Source organism: Porcisia hertigi, chromosome 28, assembly GCF_017918235.1.
Source record: "Porcisia hertigi strain C119 chromosome 28, whole genome shotgun sequence".
Lineage (NCBI taxonomy): Eukaryota > Euglenozoa > Kinetoplastea > Trypanosomatida > Trypanosomatidae > Porcisia > Porcisia hertigi.
Genome location: NC_090587.1, coordinates 586,552 through 610,323, shown reverse-complemented (window position 1 = coordinate 610,323; position 23,772 = coordinate 586,552). Strand labels below are relative to the sequence as shown.

Sequence of the window (23,772 nt, the reverse complement as noted above, 5' to 3'; positions counted from 1 at the left end):
AGGGGGAGGGGGGGGGGGGCAGGGACATCATGAAGCCTGTGTAGTCCATGTATTGCACTGCCTCCGCGCACTCCACTCCGCTCCTGTACCCGCTACTTCACAACCTTTTACAAGTCGTCCATCGCCTCCGCCTCCGCGGCACCGGCACCGGCACCGGCACTGAAATCAGCACCGCCAGCAGCCTGGTACACCTTCTGGATGATGGGGTTCGTTATGCTCTGCAGCTTTTCGCGAGCCGCCTCGAGCTCATCGCGGTCGGCGTCCGGGTTCTCATCGACGAAATCGAGTGCGCTCTTCACGGCCTCCTCAATCGCTTTCTTGTCGTCTGCGGCCAACTTCTCACCAAGCTTGTCCTTGTCATTGATCTGGTTGCGAAGTGAGTAGGCGATGCTCTCCAGCGAGTTCTTCGCCTCAACGCGCTCGCGAACCTTCCGGTCCTCATCCTCAAACTCCGCGGCCTCGCGCACCATCCGCTCAATCTCCTCCTCGCTAAGGCGACCCTTGTCGTTGGTGATAGTAATCTCCTCTCGCTTGCCAGACGACTTGTCGCTCGCGCTCACCTGCAGGATGCTATTCTCGTCCACGTCGAAGGCAACCTCAATCTGTGGCACGCCGCGCGGCGCGGGTGGGATGCCAGAGAGTTCGAACTTGCCGAGCAGACGGTTGTCCTTCGTCATCTGGCGCTCGCCCTCGAACACCTGGATGAGCACGCCTGGCTGGTTGTCCTGGTAGGTGGAGAAGATCTGACTCTTCTTGGTCGGGATCTGGGTGTTGCGCTCAATCAGCTTCGTCATGACGCCGCCAACAGTCTCGATGCCAAGAGAGAGGGGAATCACATCGACCAGCACGACCTTCCCGCCCACCTCGCTCTCGCCGGTCAAGACGGCCGCCTGCACTGCAGCACCGTACGCGACGGCCTCGTCAGGGTTGATGCCCTTGTGCAGCTCCTTGCCACCAAAGAAGTCCTTAATGAGCTGCTGCACTTTGGGAATGCGGGTAGAGCCACCGACGAGGACGATCTCGTCGATGTCGCTCTTCTTCAGCTTGGCATCCTCGAGCACCATCTGCACCGGCACAAGAGTTTTCTTGAACAGCGCTATGTTGAGCTCCTCGAACTTGGCGCGCGTAATTTTCTCGCTGAAGTCAACGCCCTTGACGAGGCTGTCCACCTCCACGCGCGCCTCGGGGTGAGATGAAAGCTGACGCTTCGCAGCCTCACACGCCTTGCGCAGACGGGCGAGGGCCTTCTGATCCTTCGAGATATCGATGTTCTGTTTGCGCTTGAGGCCCTCCACGAAGAACTTCATCATGTTGTTATCGAAATCCTCACCACCGAGGTGGGTGTTACCATTCGTCGCGACCACCTCAAAGAAACCCTCGTCAATCGTCAAAAGAGAGACATCGAACGTGCCACCGCCAAGGTCGAAAACCAGAATATTCTTTTCCCCGGCTTTGTTGAGTCCGTAGGCGATGGCTGCCGCTGTCGGCTCGTTGATGATACGGACGACGTTCAGGCCCGCGATCTTCCCGGAGTCCTTTGTTGCCTGGCGCTGGGCATCATTGAAGTAAGCTGGCACCGTCACGACCGCGTTCTTCACCTTCTGGCCCAAAAACCTTTCGGAGATCTCCTTCATCTTTTGGAGCACCATAGCACTCACCTCCTCTGGGGTGAACTGCTTCTTTTCGCCCTTCACCGTCACCTGCACAAGCGGCTTGTTCGCCTTGTCTGCTACAATCTGGTAAGACAGAAGCGTCTTGTCCTCCTGCACGGTAGCGTCGTTGTACTTGCGGCCAATCAGGCGCTTGATGGCATAAATTGTGTTCTCTGGGTTCTGTGGCAGCTGATTCTTTGCGCCATCGCCGACGAGACGCTCCGAATCGTTGAAGGCGACCACAGACGGGGTGATGCGGTTACCCATCTCGTTTGTAACAATGTGGACCTCACCCTTCTGCCACACGCCGGCGACCGAGTACGTCGTACCGAGATCGACACCGATGCATGGTGCCTCGACCTTCCCAGAGCCATCAGGAGCAGCCACAGCCGACAACACCAGCAGTGCCGACACAAGGCACACGGCCTGCAGCATCATGTTTTTTTTCCGCATCATCTTCCTTTTTTTTCAATATCGCTGTGTGTATTTGTCTTTCTTTTCCTTTTTTTGTTTCGTTTTTTTTTTTCGATTATTCCGCCTCCTTGGGGGACTTTCTGTACGGGGCGGTATTTAAGTTTTTTTTGACTTTGGGGGTTATTCTCTCTCTCCTTTTTTTTTCTCGTATCGCCGTTCTCCGTCCTCTTCAAAAGCACAGGAAGAAGAGGAGGGAGTGGAGGAAGGGGGGAGGGGAGGGGAGGGGAGAGAGAAAAGTAAATATAGGTGGAGAGAAAAAGAGAACCACAAATGCTGCGAATGCGGAAGAAGAGAAAAAAAAATGTGTGTGTTCTCGAGAAAAAAAAAGGTGGGGGATAAAAACTCACGTGTCGCTTAATGGGAGCACAATATAAGCGAACAACAAGAGGAGTACACCCTCGCACAACAAAAAAGAAAAAAGACGATTAGGGGGGTGTCAGTGGTGATGACAGAAGAAAAAAAAAGCGTATGCGCACGCTCACTCAGCCAGATATGAAGGCGATAGGGATACGCAACGTTTGTGTCGGGTGTCAGAGGTGTGAGAGAGGACAGAGAGTTCAAAGCGACACGCTTATACCTTTAGGATGTCCAAATGCGTGGAGATGTAAGAGGCGAACGCGGGAATAATTGAGAGGGTGGGTGGGTGTCGCACGATAGTTGGGTTCCATAGTCCACCAAAAAGGAGAGAGGAGGGCAAAGAAAAAAGAGAGAACGATGAGCGAAGGGCAAAGTGGAGGGATTGCTGAGCACGCACAACGCCATTTGATAATGGGAGGGCCACTCGGCATGAGAGTTACTCGAGAAATCGTCGAGGGGACTTCCCAACGCGCAAGCTTCATGCGCTGCACGGCTACATATATATATACCATCGGCATCAGTACCGCAACGGCGCCGCGCCCACACAAGCGGCAGAGGCGTTTCGCCTAGATTGGAAAAAGTGTGTTAGCGCGAAGAGAATTCTTCTCCGCATGGCAAACAAGTTATCAACTTTCTTCTTACTGGACCTCTTTCCATGGACTCCGTAACGGGGACAGGTCGAGCAGTCCATCAGGACATGACCACGCACACGCCAAAAAAAAAAAAAAACATTGGCGAATAAAACAACGCAGGCGCTAGGTTCAGCACATGCGGCATGAATATACTAATACATGCGCTTACAGAGGGAAACGTGAAGCTGCAATGACAAACAGAAGCGCCACACAGGGAACCACTACAAGATAGTACAGCCTATCCACGAGAAAATAAAAAGGAGTCGCGCCCCCTCACATCCGACACACTATCCGGCATGGCTCGCGCAATATGCGCTCACGTCAAGATCTGTCCCAGGAACCGCATCATCCACTCAGCGGCAAGCTTTGCGGCATCCGTCCCCGTGGCACCACTGAACCGATCCACCCGCGTCGCGCGACGACGCGACGGCCGTCGGTTTTGTGTGTGGGTGTATGTACTTGAGTGTGTGCCGAAAAGAGAAGCAAAAAGTTCTCCATCAGTGTACCCACCGCTTTGCCCTCGTCGCGTATCCTCCACTGATCGCGAGGTGCGAGTGTTGGTTTTGCCGGTTGTCCTCCATCTTGAGCGGGGAGTCGGAGAAGGAACAGCGACGCCATCCCTTTCTCATCAGCCCGATCCGCGATCACTGTCGGGGTGGTGGTGGTGGTGTCCCCCTGTGTCGATGTCCAGTGTCACGAATGAGTTCACACGGGACAAGAGGATGACCCATAGGTGAAGTGAATTTTCCTCGTAAAAGTCCTTCACTGCATACCCCCACCTTGATCCCCCAACTGTAACACGATCACTTACTCCTTTCACTCCCCTCCCCATCGAAAAAAAAAGTGGTTGAGGTCGTTGAGGGAGGCCTCTGGTCTTCTGATGGCATCTCCGATACCACGAAGGTTCAGACTCGAGAGAAGGTGGTGTAGCGCTACTGCAATAAAAAAAATTTTTTTTTTTTGGGGGGGGGGCGGGGGAGGAAGCAAGAAACCGGTGCAGAGGGGAAAGGAAGCGCGAACCAGCTGTAGGGGTTGCGCTTTGATGTCTGCCGATAGATGTTGACAGTGGTGGGCTACGCGCACGGACGTGGAACGCGTAACAAAAAAAAGGGTTGCATTTGCACAGAGGTGAAGGAAAAAAACGGGAACGAATATCCGTAAGCAGTAAAAAAAAAAATTAGATGTGTATAAACTGATGAGTAGAGTCTCGACAGCGATCAACAACAAAGACCAAACGGCGGCAACGAACCGAAAGAAAGGAGGCACGGTAAAACTCCAAGACACAAAAACGAGCGAAGGGGCTCCATGTTGGAAGAAAAAGAAAGGAATCATTCGTCTACAGCGCAGTCCGTGTAAATGATTGTGCCCAGTGACGAACCTGTCTTGTTTTTTTTTCGGGGGGACGGGTGTACGAAATAATGTTATTCACACAAAAAAGAGCAAAAAAGAAGTCTGTGGAGTGTATGTGCGGGTGCATGGAGGGGGGGGGAGTGCTCTCTCTCTCTCGCTCTCTCTCTCTGCTTCCCTTTGTGCTGTTGCGATGTGCTTGGTTGTCTTCGAGAGCACCAAGGAAGGTAAACATGTGGCAATGACGGACCAGTGACCCTCCCCCACCCACCCACCCACCCACCCACACCTTCGTGAGGAGGGGGCAGAGCGTTCAAGTCGGTAGCTGCTACAAGGGGGTATGCTGGTGCGCTTTTTCAGTGTGGGACAGAAATCTTTTTCTGCGTTTAGCGGTGCGGGAAGATGGTGAGAGGGAGAGAGTGAAGTGTGCGGCACCACAGGCGAAAAAAACGGGATGTACAACAAAACAGAAAACGAGCGGCCGGACGCCATACGACATTCAACAACAAGAGAGCCCCCCCCCCCAAAAAAAAAAAAACACACACACAAAAAGATGCGCTTTAGGGTTTGTGCAGATCTTCGGTTCAGTAAAGGGAAAGGAAATGGATGTGATACACAAGATGACGTGAGGTAAGCGTGGGCAGAAAGCGAGAAAGTGAGAGGGCGCAGTATTGACCAGCGAGCGAGCGAGGGAGAAGATAAGCCGAGAGGGATGGACAGCAATGACAGGGGGAAGGAAGTGCGGGCAAGTATCGCTTTCGTTGTCCTTAGGTGGGTGGATAGATCGGGGGAGAGGGAAGGGGGGGAGGGGGGAAGCGTTTTCCCTGTTTGTCTTCTGGATTTCTGTTTTCTTTTTTTTTTTTTGCATGGGTGACACAATGGTTGACACTGTCAAACCCGCAGATTAAACATTGCAGATCCTTGCGCCTATACATGTGCTTAGATACCTGTGCGCAAGGAAAAGCAGCAGCAAACAACAAGTAGGTAGGCGGGTGGAAGCATACACATCTCAGTCCACAGCGCCCTCTTCCCCCTTTTTTTTCGCTTTAGCGCGCACCCTGCCTATTTGCCTCCGAAACTCTACCATTGCCCTTGGCGTCGATGCGTCATCGGTGTTTTTTTTCCACCGTAAGTTGTCGAACACTCTGGCGACGCGCGAGGGCAGGTGCCCAGGACATCCTCTACATCGCCTTGCCCTGTTTCCGCCTGTGTCATGCGCGCCTGATGCTGCAATCTTACTGCCACGGTTCCTGGACCTGCCCTCTTGAGCCACTGGATGACGAGGGCAGAGACAGAGGAAGAAACCAGCTGCAAGCAACTGTACTACATGCGAAGACCCCAACCCCCCCCCCCTCCGATGAGGAAAAAAGAAAAAATCAGGCTCAACGGAATAGGGAGGAGAGAGAGAACACACATATATGTAAAACGCCTACGACTATAAACGAGAAGAGGGATGGAGAAAAACACGACAACGAGCGCATTTTTTTTGTTAAGCACAAAAACAGTTGCGAAAAAAAAAGAGGATGTAAGAGGGAAGGGGAGGGGAGGGGGGGCGGTGAAAAGGCGGGGAGGCAACTGTGTGAGGCGCAGCGTCAAAAAGAATTTTTTTTGCAAAAAAGTGAAGCCAACGACAGAGAAAAATCGAGCGGGACCGTATCACATTTATTTCTGTACGGATGTAGACCTACACCGTAGTGTAGCTTTGTTTTTTTGTAAGTGATAGAGGCTGTTGCCCCTCCTCCCGTACGTCCCTGTGAACTGACCGTGCGAAAATATTTGTAGAAAGAGATAATTTGAGATTCTTCTGTACATAGTCCATCTGTGGCGAGCATAAGCCACGTTTGTCACGACGTGATTGATCCCATCACGTGTCCTGTGGGTGTACACGTTTATTTCCCCCTTCAATGGCAGATGACGTGAACCAAAGCTCGGGGAAGGTGTTGGCGAGTGGAGGCAGCCGCTCTACGCCACGACTCGATAACAGAAGCAAAAAAAGTAACGTCAAGAGCAGAAAAATGGAAAGCAAAAACCATAAGAAGGGGAATTTGAATAAACCACTGCAGAGGAAACCATTGCAGGTGTGCATACACTGGTACATGGAGGGAAGAAGGGAGAGGGAGGGGGGGGGGGCGGGTCGGTGGGTGGGCTACAGCACGTGACAGGATGCCCTACAGTTCATGCGCACAGCTCTGCACGTGAGCGTCCTCCTCGGTGTCCAGGGAAGAGCATTGGGCGGGAGTGAGGAGGAGAGGAAGGGAGACGATGACGACCAATGCATAGTGGCACCACGAACGCTGTGCTTGGCGGAGGAAAAGTAGCTACAGCTAAGGACAACCACTTCTCTCGCATCGACACAGGGGGTTACATGAAGCGGTCCCCTCGGCCTCCTCTCTCTCTAGTAGTATCGAGACTTGCCCCATGTGACACCCTTGTCCGGAAGAGTCATCTCGTGCGGGGGCGCAGCATCCTCGGTATAGAAGCGGCCGGTACGCAATTGGTAGTGGCAACTCGACTCGTACAGAGGCGCCAGCCGCAGCAGTGTGCTGTCCACTGCCGTCGGGGCTTTCCAGGGCTCCATGACCCCGTTGTAGGTGGACCCGCCACCAGTGCCGTCCAGACCAGTCGTAGCGTGACCCGGCTGCCACAGACGCCTCTCTGGCTGTGAGACGTCGAAGGGCACCCGCTCGAGTGCGGTGGCGTCCCCGTCGAATCCTTGCCCATCAGCACCCTCCCCCGCCACGCCGCTTCCGTTAAAGCCTGAGGTGCTACCCATACCCGAAGCGGGGCCCCGTTGCGAATCCGCTGCGGCATCGAGCGCGGCAGCTTGGTCTGCTGGAAGAAGGGTGGTACCATAGCGCGATTTACCGAAAAGCGTGCGACCGAGGTATGGGACGTTGTCGTCCATGACAAGGCTGGTGGCATTATCTGGCGGAAGCGTCACATCTGCAGCATTGCTCTTTAAAAATGTACCGGCCGGCAACGGGTTCAACCAGTACGCGCCGGCATGGTTAACGAAGGTGTCACGACCGCTGCCATCGTTCTCGTAAAAAAACTTGTGCCTGGTGTTCATAACTACTCGGTGCGTATGTGGTGGTGGTAGTGGTGGTGGGTGGTGGGAGAGAGGCGGGGAAGACGGGGTAAAAAGGTGTCTGTGGTTGTGAGCGCGGAGCACTCAATTATGGTGAGGTACACGCCTTTTGCAGAGATTTCACGAAAAGACGGTCAACAAAACATAAAAAGCTGCTTTGGGGGGGGGCTGGAAAAGAGGGGCGGCAAAAGTTGGCATAACAGGGGGAAAAAGGCGGAAAAACGGAGGAAGGGAGGAAGGGGGCAGGGAGAAGGCGGATGAAATAGAGGTTAACCCAATGCCCATAATCGAGTGGAAACGGCGATTTTTTGGGGGGGAGTGAGGAGGAGAGACGGGGAAAGAGCAGAGGGGAGAGATCACGATGAGGTACCAGAACGATCGCGAGGGGAGAGTAAAGACGCGCAATACAATTTTACGGGCGAGACGACATGTGGACACTCCGCTGAAAGACAGCATCAGATGCGCAGGTGTGAGAGAATCAGTCTACAATACAAGCACACATTCACGCGAACGACAACATGGAACACCTCAAGAGTCACGGCGCTCATCTTTTTGTTTTGGTGGTCCTTGTTCCTGCAGCCTGGCAACAAACCGACGAAGCGTAGACCTACGTCGATAGAGGGAGCTGCGAGAGCCGAGGGAAAGAAGAAATTTGTGTATCCCCTGCATTCCCCCATTCCTCTCTTCGCATATTTGTAACGACAAATGCATCTCCCCCTCGTTTTATTAGTACCTGTATAAGCTGCCCGCGATGGGCTACAGCAACAATCGTCGCGAACGGGGAGCAGGAAAACGATGGTGCCACAAAGGGAGTTGTACCGGCAGCAAACCGAGAGCTTGCACGCCCCTCCCCCCCCCCCACTTCGCCTCCGCCTCTACTACGGGACACCATCATCAGCAGAAAGCCCACCGTCTCTGCCACTCTGTTTGCTCTCGGGTGGGTCAGCTCATTTTTTGGTGCCGAGCGGCTTCGTCTTCTTGCGACGCGCCGCCTCGTTTTCCTCCAGTTTCTTGTCTAGCCGTTTCTTTGCGTCCTCGTTGCCCAAGTGCCGCCGGGCTCGCCGTTGGGCGGCTGCATCGGCTGTAGCTTGTCTCTGGGCTGCGTTCTTGCACGCATCACCGCATCCGTGCCGCTCAGGCAGCATGTGAGTGGTGCAGTACCGCCGCTCGCAGTACTCACACTTGGGCAGCAGCATCAACGCCATGTTGGTGCATCCCTTGAAGACACACGGCTCCGTCATGTTCGAAAGTGCAGGCCAAGTGGAGATGAGGACTGCACAAACCGAATTCCCCGTTCGGTGGGCGAAGTAGATAAAATACGGAATCAAAGAGAGGAACGAGGGGAGGGAGGGAAAACACAGTGTGATGCACCGCAAGGGGATCTCTGGAGCACACACATGATAGTCACGCACTCGGGGAAGAATTGACCCCGCTGCTTCCAGAGTCAATAATAATAATGATAATAAATATATATATATATATATAATAAAAAATGAGCTTGACAGACAAGCTAATCGACCAATAGTGCCGAGTAGAAGTAGCACCACAGAAGCAGGTGCACACACCCGCCCACCGAGAGCAGTGGCTGAAAATCGCCGCAGCTCAACGAGTGACCTCAAAAGGCTACGGCACGGAGGGGGGGGGGGGGAGAAGCGAATGCGACCCCAGCCCAGTACTGCTGGCCTAGGAGGAAGTGCCCCCCTTTACACAGATGGTGGGGGATAAGGAGCTGAAAGGCTGCCGTACACGAGTGGCACACTCGCCATCCCTCGCCGAAAGGGTGAGACCCAGTGGCCCCCACACTCCTCCATCGCCCTTGTCTTTTTTCCCCTTTTTGTCACTCATGTCGTTTCGAACGCGTTGCTGACCAGATTGATTCCGCCGCAATGGTGGTGATAGTGGGAGATCGCTCCTCCTTTTGGATGATGTGGCTCGTATTGTGGTGGTGAGCGAGCATACTCACATGTGCACCCACATTGTCTTTCCTCCACACCGATGCTGGCCTTTTGCGAGCCCCAGAACCCAATTGCACCATCGCCGCCAAGTGGCAGTTAACCCGTCGCGATGAAAAACAGCTGTACATCCCTTTCGGTTCTCCCCCCTCCTCCTATTTCCAAATACCTGGCAAGGGTAAAGAACCGTTAAAGGCAAAAAATGTTTCGCGCTCTCACAACACCTATTCTGCATCAGCTGCAAAGCCATCAATAAAGTCAGTGAAGAGCTTGCCGCCATCAACGATGGAGATGCCAACAACGTGGGATAGACTTTGTCGGGGAATATCCCGTCACCTGGGATGACCCCACCGGCTCGATTTGTAAAGGCCACAAAAGGCCCCGCCCGCCCTCTTCACAGCGCCGATGCTGATGCGCAGGCATCAGCTGCACCGTCCACGGCGGGCGCCTTGCAAACTACCAAGTCCTCTTCCTTTACCCTCCTACAGAATTATAGGGAGGCGCTGTATTCTGTTTCCACGTATGGGGATGCACAGAGCGCAGCTGTCGGTGCGCCAAAGTGTGCCATTTTTCTTTCGGCCCGCCAGCACACCACACAGATGCACTCCGAGTGAAGATGCACAGCCCGGTGCTTCGCTACAGCTGGGGTAGTGGCGTTTCTTTGGGAGGAAGAGAGGAGGGGGGAGTGGTGGTGGTGGCCTCCCCATACATTCGCAGAGCTTGGCTCGCCGCGGAGGAGGAAACATAAGTTGCACGAAGCCCGGGACACCCACCACCAGCCCACCCTTCCCCGGAACCAAGGTGAAGTCCTTTCCACTGCGAGTACTCTCCCCCGCCCAAGCTCATTCGTTGAGATATGGCACACCAGCATTCCCGCTTCAGTCGCGCTGGAAGGTATGCCACGAGGCACGTACTGCCACTCTAGCCCTTACTAGTACCCATATATATATATATATATATAGTAGTAGCGGAATGCAGGGAGGCTTCGCAGAGGCTCGGTGATGCCTCTCTGTAATGGCAGATACACCTACGGCATGACGGCCCTTTAGTTCTGGGCGACCACGTTGATCTGATCGGCATCTTCTGCATGAATGCTTTCCAGGAGGCGCACCTTGGTCGAGCAAGCGCGCGATGAATTTTTCGCTCCGCAGAAAGGGTCCCCCCCCCTCCCAGACGTGAGGGGCGTGTGCCACCCACCCCCCACCCCCTGCGGTCCTTGGTCGAAACCGGACTTGGATCGATGGGTGTTCCGCATTAGGAGGTGAGCTGCATCCGACGGGTGCAACTATCCAGCCAACCGCAAGACACAGCGCCTCCACAAGACAAAAGTTATGGTGTGAGGGGGGGGGTGCACCATGGGAAAATTCGAGACCCGCCGTATCGCACGCGATGCCTGGAGGGCGAATACGGGGCTCACCCTACTGCCGGACGTGAGCACCTCTAAAATGGCAGTTGTGCCACAAAAGAGCAGCAGTGAGTGATGAACTCCCTCCGGGGGAACCCGGCAGGTTACCCCACCACACCGTGCGATGCATCACAAAAGCACACCAGAAAAAAACAGTCAAGAAATTTGTTCTTGATGGACAGGTACACGGTTGGTTCGTCTCCGACACAGTGCGAACTTGAAACAAAGAGGAAGCTTCGGCATGGTAACTTTTGCTGCTGCTGCCGCCGCTGAGCGCTTCTCTGGATAAACACATCGCACCATGCCTTCCGTCTAAGAAACGAAGGACTCTCCAACAAGTGTCCAGGGGAATTCCCATTATTGTCCGAGAGACTGCGTACTCACACATACACCGAGCAACTGCGGGATGACCCCCCCCTCTCCCCTTTGCAGGGAAAACTTCACAAGCTGAAGATGTCCATGCTTGTGTGTGTGTGTGTGTGTGTGTGTGTGTGTGCTGAGGCAGAAAAAAAAATAAGCCTACCGATGTCGAAAGCGCATGGGTAGAGGCCTGGCTCAGACTAATCTCGTCCAAGAAAAGCGAACACAGCACGGGCTGGCATCAGCAAGCGCCAGGCTCGTATTATCACCACAGATGCAAAAAAAAAGCTGGAAAACTGTGGTGCTCGCACCCCCAAGTGCTCCTTAGTGCAAGCTACTTGTGCACTCCTGTGTATATCTGTTTGTGCACGGATACACCGCAGGCGAGAACCGACGCTAGAGTGCGCCCCGCTACGTCTCCGAGGTCACGGAAGGGGAGGGGAAGAGGGGAGGGGGGGGTTGAAACGTGGAGGCGGAGAGAGGAGCCAGAAAGGGAGCAGACGAAGAGGGGGTAATAGCGGCAGCGTTGCAACCCTGTGTGTGTGTTATGTATATGCCTCTGCCTACTCGAAACTTTACACACCCATCCATGACAGGTTCAAGCACGCGCGCGCCGTTTTTTTTTTTGAAAGCTCGTTTATATACATACATATATACACGAATGTGCCTCGCTCGTTGTTCCGAATACGACGACACTCGACGATGAGAACACTGTGCCGCACTAGACCGACACCGAGCCTCTTCCGTACAGACCAAAGTTCTGGGGTCAGTGACAGAGACAGAGCGAAGTGGTGTGATAATACGACGCGGTCGGGCAGTATCAGCGGCGGCTGTTTCCACAGGCTGCCATTTGAGTCACTCTTTTTTTTTTCTTTTGCTTTATGGACCTCAACCCACCACACACACACACACGGAGTCTATTGGCCATCGACGAGACATGCTTCCCCCTTTATTGATGCGCCTTTTGCTTTCCTCTCCTCTCACCGGCTGCATCGAGCCCTGGTGGAGCCGCATCAAGCTGCCAGAGACATGGACACGGAAGCGATTCCGTGGTCACGACCACAATCAACACATGCGCATAGGCACGCACACACACACACACAAAAAAAAGCGACATCGAGCCATTCGCCTTCGGAGAATCCGGCACATCGATCATCCACATTGGTCAGACGTCGATATGCCACGACAAATACAGTGTCTCCCTGTATCCGACCCGCCACATCCATGTGCGTTCCCAGGGCTACACGCAAAGTGCGATAACACCCTTCATAAACAATAAACCTAATAACACCATCGGAACTATATACAAACACATAATGCCAACAAATGTACCACGGATCGCTACCGGCACCAGTTCCAGAACAGCAGACAGACGTTCACACAAACACACCAGGCACACACACACACACACACACACAGGTCGACGGTCACCAGCAACAGAGAAAAAAAGGGGGGAAGAAAAAGACATTCGTGAGTTGGGCAAGTCAGCAACCACGGAAAATAAAAAAAGAGAGAGGGATCCATGCGATATCAATCAAAAGACATGAAAGTGACATTGATGATAAAAGTGAAAAAGCGCTCGCGTACCGGACCGGAGTCGGATCAAATGATACACTTAACAAGGTGAAGTAAAATGTACACGACAGCAAGACGTGTGTGAGACCACAGTGAATAAAAAAAAGGGGGGGAGGGGCGAGGTAAAAAAAAAATGCCTTCACATGAAGGCATCGGCAGCCCCTCTCTCTCGTCACCTCAAGCTCACGTGACGAGGCGAATGGATGAGTACACACGGGCGCACTAATGAGGAGGAAACAGACACACACACACACACACACACACACACGCATACGCACACGGCAGAGTTCAGCAAGACAGCCAGAAGAAAAAGATGAGATGTGCAGCGCAATTAAGCCTCGGAGAAATCGCAGGTAATCGCAGACCTCCTCACCGCATACGAGCAACTTGCTGTAGTGCCACCATCGCAGTATTACCAGCAGCAACTCTGACACACAACGCCCACGACGAGCACCGCCCCCATTCGGCGCTGCAATGCCATCTTCGTCGAATCGACGCTCTTCTCTCTACGCTGTTCATTTCGCTTTCTACCTCTCTCAGGAAACGCCGCAGAGATCGGTGTAGCGGTTCGCCTGGTTATTCATCAGCAACGCAATGATAAGTCCATAGAGGCCCAGCGCCTCTGAAAAAATGAGCATGAGCACCATCGCCACAAATATCTGGTCCTGCTTCCCATACGCGCGAGCAGCAGTGTCGCCAATGACGCCAATGGAGAGTCCGGCGCCAAGGGCCGACAGCCCGGCAGCTAGACCTGCGCTGAGGTGCATGTAGCCAGCGTAGGCGGAGTAGCTTCTGTCGTCCGTGTGGATGTTGCTGTTGATAATGACTGCAATGATGAGTCCGTAGATTCCAAGGATACCAGCCATGACGACCGGCACAATGCCACGCATAATCTTTTCAGGGGCAGTAAGACCAAGGTAGGCGACGCCAACACCGGACTTGGCTGCACCGTAGGCGGAGCCCAGATTGGCAAAGACGAGAGCCACCGCTGCACCCATGGCGCCAAAGAAGCCAGCGCTCTGTGGGTACATGATAGCCCAACAGTCCTCGAGGTTGGCTGCTTCGACGGCAAAGGTGACAGACGCAGCCGCCACTGCCAGCGCGCAGCCAACGCTCAAGATCTTCCTGCCGGAGACGGGCATGTGAACGATTACCTTTGGGTGCGCGGAGGATTGAAAGGAGATGTTTACAAATGAGAGTGGGGTTACCGATACGTTAAAGACAGTGTGTGTGTGTGTGTGTGTGAGGGGTCACCCCTGCAAGAGTGGGCGCTTGAGAGGTGCAGCCGATAGGGTGTCTTGTTTAGACTCGCCTGTGATGAATGAGGTGGAGGGCTAGGAAACCAGCACAAGCGGGACGACGACCCGGAGCCTGTGTACTTCAAGGACTGGGACTGTAGTTCGGCTAAACGCAGAGACCGGGAAAGGCATACAACAACGAGGACAGTCAGGCATTTTAGTGGAATCAGGGGGGGGGGAGAGAAGAGGGGAAGGGATAGGGGAAAGGCAGGACGAGACCAAAGGGCATGGGTGCACATACACACACACCGCACCTCTCAAAGATCAAAACGAAAAAACGCGAAAGACACGAGAGAGGTAATCAAGTCTCTTACCTGCCTGCCTGAAAATACGATGACCATCGCGCACATGTTAAAGCCGGCACAGGAACGCAAGTAAATGGAAAGAGAGCGAGAGAGAGAGAGTTTGGCTTGCCGTGTTTGAGCACCAGTGCATTCACACCGCTGCACAAACTATAATGTCGTTTTTCTTTTTTTTTTGAGAGGGAGGGGACAACTCACCTTCATGCATTGCTAGGCACGTGAGTATGTGGTGTGACTTGGTAGCCGCTGAAGGGACTTTATTCCACACACACACCAAACATCGCAGAGATGGAAGTATTTGAAGAAAATCACCTTGAAGGGGGGAGGAAGACGGATTAAGAAGATCGGAGCATGCAGATGCGCATGTTTCACCGTCGTGAAGAGCGGGGGGGGGAGTGGGGGGAGAGGGGAGCCTGCACTCTCTTTTTTCTCGTCGAGGAGTTTTGAAAATGTTTTCCCTTCCCGTGGGAAGAGCCCCAGTACAGGCCCTTTATAAGACGGGCAGGGACTTCGGAGGGCGGCTAAACAAATCAAGGGGATACACCGAGGGCAACAACCTCCCGTGTGTGTAGTACGCGTCACCCTCGTCTGTGGGTGTGTGTATGGGGGGAGGGGGAGCTCAACCTAATCGCCGTCTACGCAGATGTTGGCCCTCATGCCCCCCCCCCCGGAGGACCCCAAACCCCGCACCCGCCTTCGCCTTTTCGCTGTGCACTAGTTCTAGCAGGGAAACGTCACGCAGCACATTTTGGACGCAACTGGCGGCTTAAAAAAAAATGGGAGGGGGTGAAAGACGCCTGGAGAAGACAACGAAGCAAAAAAAAAGGGGGGGGGGAGGGGGAGGGGGCAGCGCTTGAAAGTGTGGTCCAATCTCTTCTCAAATACACCTCCTCGTGAAGACTGCAAAAAAAAAAAAGTAATACTAGTCACAGAGCCAGCAAAGGCAATACGCCCTACCTCAGCGCCGAGAGCCTCCCTCCCCCCCCCCATATACACACAATAATTAAAAAAAAAAAAAACGCCCCCGTAACGCATAACAAAAAAAAAAACACCTGGATGCCTTCCTCCTTCCCCTTCACAAAGAAATATAAGCCATGGCGTTCACACATGCCACACACAGAAGTTCACAGCAGGTGTAACATCCTTTTCAAATTTTTTTTGTTCACCTTACCAGTCGCGTTGCGCGGAATCGCCGGTACGACAATGTACCGCGATGGGCACTTGTACGGTGCAAGCAGCTCTAGCGCCACCTTTTTCAGCTCATCTGTCACCCTCGCAGACTCGTGCACCGCGGCGCCCTCGTCAAAGGCGATCCCTCTGGCCTCCGCCGCCTCCGGCTGCATCGCAATAACAGCCACAACGCTTTCCCCCTGCACAGCGTCGGGAGTACCGACTATAGCCACCTCGTAGAACAGATCCCTACGGGACAGCAGGACCGCCTCGATCTCTAACGCAGAAAGCTTGTACCCGCGCGACTTGATGATGTCGACGCTGGTCCTCCCAAGGATCGTGTACACTGCAGGCTTTCCCTCCTGCAGTCGCACCCCAACAGTGTCACCCGTGTCAAAGAACCGCACCCCCGCTGCGTTTGTTCGGACATCTTTTTTCGTCGCTGTCGGGTTGTTCCAGTAGCGGTCGAACAGGGAATCCGAGGCGATGCCTAGCGCACCAACCTCGTCAAAGTCCGCTTCCTTGGCCGAGATTTGCTCCGCCGCCTCCCTTGTTTCTGGCTGGTACACGCACGTCTGCACCGTCGGCAGAGGTGAGCCAACCGTGCCGGAGTGACGATCGGCAATCGGATGGAGCGGCTGACTGAGCGCCATGCCAGTCTCCGTCATACCGTAGCGTTCTAGAAGCGTGTGACCCGAGAGCTCGCGAAACTGATTGAGTGTGGGCACCGGAAGGGGCGCGCTGCCACAAACCATGAGTCGCACAGATTCCATGCAGCCTTTCCGGAAGCCTGTCTTCTCAATGGGGCTGAACCTGCGCTGCACGGCATCAATGAGCTTCGTGTAGACGGTTGGCACCGCCATGAAAAGCGTGATGTCGCCCCGCTCTAGTCGATGCGCCACTCGCGCTGCGTCGTCGAAGGGGGTAATCACACAACGAGCATGGGAGGCGATGGCACAGAGGAGTATATTTGCTAGACCATGCACATGATGCCACGGCAATATATGCAAGACGGAGTCCGTATCCCTCCACTCCCACGCATCCTGCAGCACCCTCACCATACTGCCGACGCTGGCGTGAGTGTGCACTACGCCTTTCGGTTTTGCCGTCGTACCGGAGGTGTACAGCATGAGGCAGTCATCGTATTCACCGGGGCGGGTCGACGGGTCGGCGTACCAGCGCCGGTAGACCTGGTTCAATTCATCGAGCCGCTCCGAGTCAAAGCACAAGAGGTCATCGCCGTGAATGTCGGATTGTCCACGATCCCCAGCTCGCGAGGCGTCTGTTGGGGCGCGGTTCCGGCGGAGATGCTCCCGCTGCAAAATCTCTGCCTGTCGATTCATGTCGCGCGCCTTTGCCGCGATCCGTTCATCACCGAGGCGCTTCATCACATCCTCAGCACTTCGCATGGGTGCACAGGCACTATCCGTCGGCGGGAGCCACTCCACCTCGATCGTGGCGGACTCTCTCATCTCACGCTTCGCAGTACTTTCCTGAATCAGAGAAGTGACGTCCAGGACAGTGTCAACCAGGAATGTGTTGCACCTCACCTTCGAGGATTCTTGTGGTTTTTCTTTCTTGGACAAACTGCGCGATACTCTATCAACGCCCGCCTCACCGCGAACGTGCAGCTCCTCATACGCCGCAGGGAGCTTCTCCTTCAGCAAATGTGTTTCCCCAATAACAGTGTGGCTACCGCTGTGTTCCAGGACGTAACTTAGCTCATCATTGTATCGCTGCGACACTGACATCGGTGTTGTCAGCTGGTTCAGCGACCAGCTCGCTAGAAGTGATACAACATATCTATACCCTGGGCCACACAGCAAAGAAGTTGTATAGAAACCCGTGTCCCTCATGTAATCACAGCTGGGCACCCGATCGCCCTGTGCGAACACACTACGCACGTGCGCCGGCTTTCTCGGCTGCAGCCAGCTCAGCGAGGCCTCCCCTCGCGACAGCGCTACCGCCTCCCTCCGCCGCGCCATTGCGTCCGCCACCGCCAGCACGTCGCGCTGCAGCTGCCCGTATGTGAACTGCGCCTCTGGCATCCCTGGCACCTCCAGCGTCAGTGCCACTTTCGACGGATGTGATGTAAACACCCTCTTGAGGACATGATTGTGCTCAAACAGGGAGGCGTAAGCCACCCTGGCCAGAAGCGGGGAGAAGGCACAAAACATAGCGTGAGGCGTTTTTTTTTATGTTGTTGTTGTTGTTGGTCTGGGAGAGAGAGAGGCACAGAGAATTCAAGTCGGAGGGGAGGGGGGAGGGGGGAGCCGCAGACGGCGAAGGGCAGGCGAATTCTCTTGTCGTGGGCAAGGCGTTTTTTTTTTGGGGGGGGAGGCTATATGAAAATATGATGTTTTCCTCAGGTGGAAGTGTGTGGGGGGAAGGGGAGATATGGGGGGGGAGGGAGAATTTTCAGAGAGGTTACAACCGAAAAAAGGGATAAAGCGGCAAAAAAAAAGGTAGATGTGTTAATGATGCTGATGCGTAAAGGGGAGGGAGGGGAGTACTGAATTCTCTACATGACCCCTTGTGTGAGGAAGGTATGTCTGCTGGAGTGGCGGGGATGCACGTATCAACATATCTTCGGGGAAGCGGGTGTACCGCTTTCCTCCTCCCTCTCCTCCAGATACAGACAAACATATATACAGATATATGTACACACGTTTTTCTTTTTTGTGTGTGCGTGTGGGTATGCGGGTGGCAATAGCGTTTTCACCTCACTTTGAGGGGAGGGGAGGGGAATAAGAAGCAAAAAAGGGTTGCAACAGCTCTGGGTGAAAGAACAAGAAGAGGGGAAAAAATAAAAACATACTCGAATAAGTGTTGAACCAATATAAAAATATGTATATTTATAGAGAAAGAGAGAAACCAGGGAAGAGGGGTTTCCTGCCACCCCTTTGAGAATGCGAAAAAAAGGCACGAAACAGAGACAGACGTGTAATAGAGGGAGAGATACACACACACACATCCTAGGCGAGGGATTGCGGTGTGCGCAATGCAGAAAAGAAACACAGCGATGGTAGTCGCAGATTTTCTGACACCAGATCCCCCCCCCTGCCCCCCCCTCCTCCAGGCGCTACACGCCTTCACCACCTCGCATTCCCCCCATGCGATTCATGGGCTAAGTAGCCGGGACTATGTCCAACGACAAAAAAAAAATTTACTTCAATATCGAATTGAAAGCACTACAGGCTTGGCGATTGGCGTATATTCGAGGAAAGAGAAGGCATGATAGACGAGAACAACAAAGATGGTGGTGGCAAACCTTTTTCACTGAGTCGCGTTGGTAATCTGCGAAGCACTGTGAATTCTGGAGGTACTTATAGGGGGAACAAAAAGCGTGAAGCAAGGCATCTTCGATGTGTTAAAGTGTAATTGTGAAGGGATGACGTCCATGGTGTCAAAAAAAAAAACGTGTGGAGAACAGTTGAGACAACGTGGGAAGCGAGTGTAGGAATGGAGAGAGGGGAGACCGAAAACAAAGAAGGCAAGATTGCCACATCTCTATCTGAATATTGACTTGATAAAGGGAATCGTAATCCACGTTGAGGCGCTGACGGCTTCAGTGCACCGTTTATTCGTTTCTTTCCCTTCCAAGAGAGTCGAATAGGAAGACCGGCGGTTCAAAGGTGTGGGGTAAGCAAGGTGAGGCAAAACAGGCACCTTGACCTTTGCCTCTGGTGTGGAACTCAACGGCCCGTTGTGCTCTCACGCCTGCGCGTCCGTCGAATGGCGGTATACGACGATACAAAAAGTTCATGTTTTGATGTTCATTGTTTTTTTCATGTACGCGTGCAGGCGAAGTGAAGGCGGGGGAGAGGAGGTGCACCCTGCCAAAAATAGAGGCAATCCGCTAAGAAGCTTCGGGCGGGGAGGAGGGGGGGGGGGGGCAGGGGAAACTCAAGACGATCTCCAGAGGAAAAGGGGGTAAAACACACACACACACACAAGCAAACATACACGCACAGAAAAGGACCAGCAGACAGAGGAAGAGAGGCACAGGGAAGTCACGACAGCAAGAGTCACACATGAATGCACATCAAAAAAAGGGGCACACAGGGCGAATAAAAACAGAGCCCTCTCCTCTCCTCCCCTCCCCCCTCCTCCTTACGAAGCTGCTCAAATAGAAACACGAAAAAAATGAAAAAACAGTAATTACGCATACATGTGTGTGTTTGTGTGTGGTAGACTCAAGAGGAGGGACGCAAAGGGGGGGGGAAGGGCAGGGACAACCGCTAAAACCGAAGGCTTGAAAAAAACAAAAACAGAAAAGCCAACAATAAAAGAATCTGTTTGCGCCAACGCACACGACAGACCCTCTATTCCCTTGAAATCGCGTCAGCGGCCCACATGGATGAGCTTGCATATTTTGATGTGTGTGTGTGTTTCCGTTTCTCCTTTATCCAATTTGAATACGTACTGCTGGTGTTCAGTTGTTCTTTGTGTGTCGGTTGGATGCCAATCGGGAATGTCAGCGGTGTACATATGTGTGTTTCCCATTTCATTATGACATTTTTTTTGTGGGGGGGGGGGGATCCATGGTGGCCATGTGCAAATAGATATAGGGGAAAAAACCTGCGACAATGATCACACCAGTGACACGGCACACACAGGGAGAATAAAAAAGAGGGGAAGAGAAGAGGGGGCACGAGGGGGGGGAAGGCGGTCAGTCAGTCCACAGGACAGAAAAAAACACACAAGGGGGAAACGTACGAATCCCTTGGAATTCTGCCTGGGCGCGTTGCAGGAACGAGGGGAGGGGAGGGGGGGGGGAAGGGGGATGTCGCAAAGAAAGACACGCGAGAGGCGGCAACGTCCCGACTCTCTGCCAAATAAGTGACTGAACATGTCCCCTTCACATCTTCCTTCTGACCATCCCTGTGAGAGGCTTCCTGTAAAAAAAAAAAGACCTCCGTTACTCCCATACGTCCATGCCCACCAGGAGCACATGATTCCAGATCACATCGACCTCTCGCATATGGTGACGCACCCACTCCAGAGAGCTGAAGAGAGAAGGAGATGGCTGCACGCCTCAACACAAGCCGGCAGTCTACGGAGCCCGGCTCCAGCGCCGAGGTGAACCCTAGGCGTGTCGTGTGACCAATAAAAAAAAAGTGGTCAAGGTGCCTAGCGGGGCGAGCCTCACACGGGAACTTGGCAAGGACCAGGCCAGCACACTCACAGGCCCTCCACATCCGGAGAAGGGCCGGGAAGACTCTCTACATTGACATCGGCAGCACACCACAGTTGCACCTCGGAGAGGTCCCACACGTGCCACCGACATTGGTGCCTCACCAGCCCACGTGGTAGAACGTGGCGGACGCAGCGTGTCTCGTGCGCACGTCCACACCGGAGCGTCTTCCTCTACGCCTCACTCTCATCCCCCCCCCCCTCCTCTTGGCCCATCTACACGACATGCCTGCATGGTCTACACTACACCAAGAGCGGTTATCAGCGCGCGCGCGCAGCGCCACCCCCTCCCCCGACCCCCGCGCACGACGACGACGATGGCAGGGGAGCCTGCTGCACCACCCTCCTCCCCGTCGATTCCCGTCAGTGTCGTAGGAGGGGGCAGGAGTGTGTCCGGGTCGCCTGTCCACATGGCCAATTGCAGGCGACGCGCAGCTGGCATCGGCTACTCGGACATTGGCAATCTTCACAATCTTGCTCCGCTCTGCCGCCCCGTTCCGACTTTTCGCTGCCACAGATGAGTTCAAACGAGAGGCGCAGCCCGGAGGCCAGGAATGCCAGCACCAACCACAACAGGCAGTTCAAAATACACAATAATAATAATGGTGGTTGAGAATGTGTGTGTCGGTGCGTCATATAGGCGCTAAAGTCCCCTCCCCTCCCCCTCCCCCCCCCTTACTGAACGGAGGTACGGGAATCGTCCCGTCTTCAGGTGAGCATCCCTTGGGCAACGTATCAACGCTGCTGCGTAAATGTCAGTCATTAACGGGCCTCCTTTCTTCAGGCACGCGCATCTCTCTACTTCTTCCGAAAAAAAAAGTGTTGTAAAGACATTCAGTGGTCAGCTCCGAAGAAAGCTCAAGGCAGAACAAAGGCATCGGTGCGGGGCCGTAACTGGTAGACCCTCCATCGCGGTCTTGGATCCCCTAGATGAAAGCACGCTACTTGGCGTCCCTCCCCCCCCCCTCCCCCTTCTTGGTCTGATACCCCACATCGTGTTGTCTCCCGCCGTTTTTTCTCTTTTCCTGGGGTTTTTGCTATTTTTTTTTTACCGGCGACCGCCTGCCTTGATCTTCTCCGTCAGTGCCGGCACCACTTTGAAGAGATCCTCCACAATGCCGTAGTCAGCAATCTGGAAGAATGGCGCCTCCGCGTCCGTGTTGACTACCGCGATCACTTTCGAGCTCTTCATGCCAGCCACATGCTGGATCGCTCCGGAGATGCCGCAGGCGAGATAAAAGTTCGGCGCGACCGTCTTGCCCGTCTGACCCACCTGCATCTCGTTGGGCACGTAACCGGCATCCACGACAGCACGAGTCGCGCCGACTGCCGCACTAAGGGGAGCAGCGAGGTCCTCGAGCATTTTGAAGTTCTCGCCGTTCTTCATCCCACGTCCGCCAGAGATAACCGTCGTGGCCGTCGCCAGGTCAGGTTTGTCACTACTGGAGAGCTGATCCTCTACAAAACTTGACTTACCCGCCGCCGGGGTAGCGGGGAAATCCTCCACCACAGCGCTACCGCCCTCCTCCTCAGCGTGCTCAAATGCGGTACCGCGCAACGTGCAGTATTTGATCTTGTCAGACGATTTGATGGTAGTAATCGCATTGCCTGCGTACGTCTCCCGCACAAACGTGTGCTCGTCCTTAACCTCCGTGACTTCGGGGATGGGCATGCAGCCTTGTTTTGCCGCAGCCCTGGGGATGACGTTCTTGCCGAACGCTGATGTCCCAGCAAACACGTGAGTGTAGCCGTTCGCCCTCACGGCCGCGTCGATGAGCGGCGCGTATTCCTCTGGCAGACCATGGTTGTACTGTTCCCCAACCGCCGTCAGCACACTTGCAAGAGGCTTGATCTTGGCAAGCACTTGGGCCGCGTCCTTGGCCGCTGCGCTGGCTACCAAAGCTGTCACTGGGCCCACCTTCGAGGCTGCCGTAATCGCGGACAGTGTCGCTGGAGAAACCTTGCCATTGATCATCTCAACCACGACAAGGGCCTTGCCCAAGGAAGGTGCCGTCACGCGCAGCATACTCTTGATCGACGAGGTGGGGGGGGGGGGGCGAATATCCGTTTTGAGACACGGAAGGAAGTCAACAAAAACGTTGAAGGGGAGAATGAGAATCGTTGATGTGTACGTGTTGCTGTGGCTCTCTTCAAGGGAGGGGGGAAGAGGGGAAAGGAGAGTGGGGCGCTGTTTTCTTCAGCTCTAGAAGCGCGCATTGCCACAGCGAGTGAAGCAGTGGGGGCACGTCAGTTTTGTCGAGTGCCCGAAGATGCGGAAACAAAAGAGAGAAGTTGAAGCAAGAAAGTGAGCACAGTTTGCGGAGACGGCATCCGTGAACTGAGAGCACAAGAGTTGGTGGCGGCACGACAAGTGGGCCACGGAGTGTGGCAGAGGGGGGGGGGGAGGGAAGAGGCAAAAAGGTGAGGGCAGAGTATTCACTACTACTACCCTTAATTTGCACTCCTCTGTCTGTGAGAAATATGAGTGCCTCCCAACCAGCCCCCGGTACTTATCTACACACCATGATGAAAATATCTCCGACTTACTGAGACGCAGTGCACTTGGTGTGGCAGAACCGATATATATATATAAACATATCCGATAATCCAGCACCTGCAGAGAGGGGTCAAGACATGCAGGGTTGCATCGGGGGGGGGGGGGGTGCGGGGGCGCGACTGCTAAGGAAACACCGGCGTCTGTGCAGAAACGCTGTCTTCTTTGATGCATTAATTTTGGTTGGCCCTTTTTCGCGATCCGTCATGGAATCCCATCCATCCACAAAGTTTGCGGAAGCAAACACACCAAAATAGACGTGGGAGGAAGACGAGCGCAGAGGGGAAAGGGAGGGGGGAGAACCGTCCCCGCCTCCCCACCCTTTTAGCACTTGAGCGATGACCTTAGAAGGCTTTAGGGGGGGGGGATGAAGAGCGACGGAGAAATCGACGGGGGCAGGAAAAGCGCAT

At 54.1% G+C, this 23,772-nt stretch overlaps 6 protein-coding genes across 6 annotated transcripts; all 6 read right to left on the bottom strand.

The window, feature by feature from the left end:
- Positions 1-107: 107 nt before the first annotated feature.
- On the bottom strand, positions 108-470 carry JKF63_03538 (uncharacterized protein; the record flags this gene model as incomplete). The annotated part of the gene is made up of 1 exon (XM_067899540.1): positions 108-470. One exon carries the CDS (start codon positions 468-470, stop codon positions 108-110), a length of 363 nt encoding a protein of 120 aa, XP_067755779.1.
- A 6,387-nt stretch (positions 471-6,857) lies between these two features.
- JKF63_03537 (uncharacterized protein) lies at positions 6,858-7,532 on the bottom strand (the record flags this gene model as incomplete). The annotated part of the gene is made up of 1 exon (XM_067899539.1): positions 6,858-7,532. One exon carries the CDS (start codon positions 7,530-7,532, stop codon positions 6,858-6,860), a length of 675 nt encoding a protein of 224 aa, XP_067755778.1.
- A 965-nt stretch (positions 7,533-8,497) lies between these two features.
- On the bottom strand, positions 8,498-8,791 carry JKF63_03536 (uncharacterized protein; the record flags this gene model as incomplete). Its single annotated transcript, XM_067899538.1, has 1 exon — positions 8,498-8,791. The coding sequence occupies one exon, from the start codon at positions 8,789-8,791 to the stop codon at positions 8,498-8,500; it is 294 nt and encodes a 97-aa protein (XP_067755777.1).
- A 4,587-nt stretch (positions 8,792-13,378) lies between these two features.
- JKF63_03535 (uncharacterized protein) lies at positions 13,379-13,984 on the bottom strand (the record flags this gene model as incomplete). The annotated part of the gene is made up of 1 exon (XM_067899537.1): positions 13,379-13,984. One exon carries the CDS (start codon positions 13,982-13,984, stop codon positions 13,379-13,381), a length of 606 nt encoding a protein of 201 aa, XP_067755776.1.
- A 1,582-nt stretch (positions 13,985-15,566) lies between these two features.
- Positions 15,567-17,789, bottom strand: JKF63_03534 (uncharacterized protein; the record flags this gene model as incomplete). The annotated part of the gene is made up of 1 exon (XM_067899536.1): positions 15,567-17,789. One exon carries the CDS (start codon positions 17,787-17,789, stop codon positions 15,567-15,569), a length of 2,223 nt encoding a protein of 740 aa, XP_067755775.1.
- Positions 17,790-21,856: 4,067 nt separating this feature from the next.
- Positions 21,857-22,834, bottom strand: JKF63_03533 (uncharacterized protein; the record flags this gene model as incomplete). Its single annotated transcript, XM_067899535.1, has 1 exon — positions 21,857-22,834. The coding sequence occupies one exon, from the start codon at positions 22,832-22,834 to the stop codon at positions 21,857-21,859; it is 978 nt and encodes a 325-aa protein (XP_067755774.1).
- Positions 22,835-23,772: the final 938 nt, after the last annotated feature.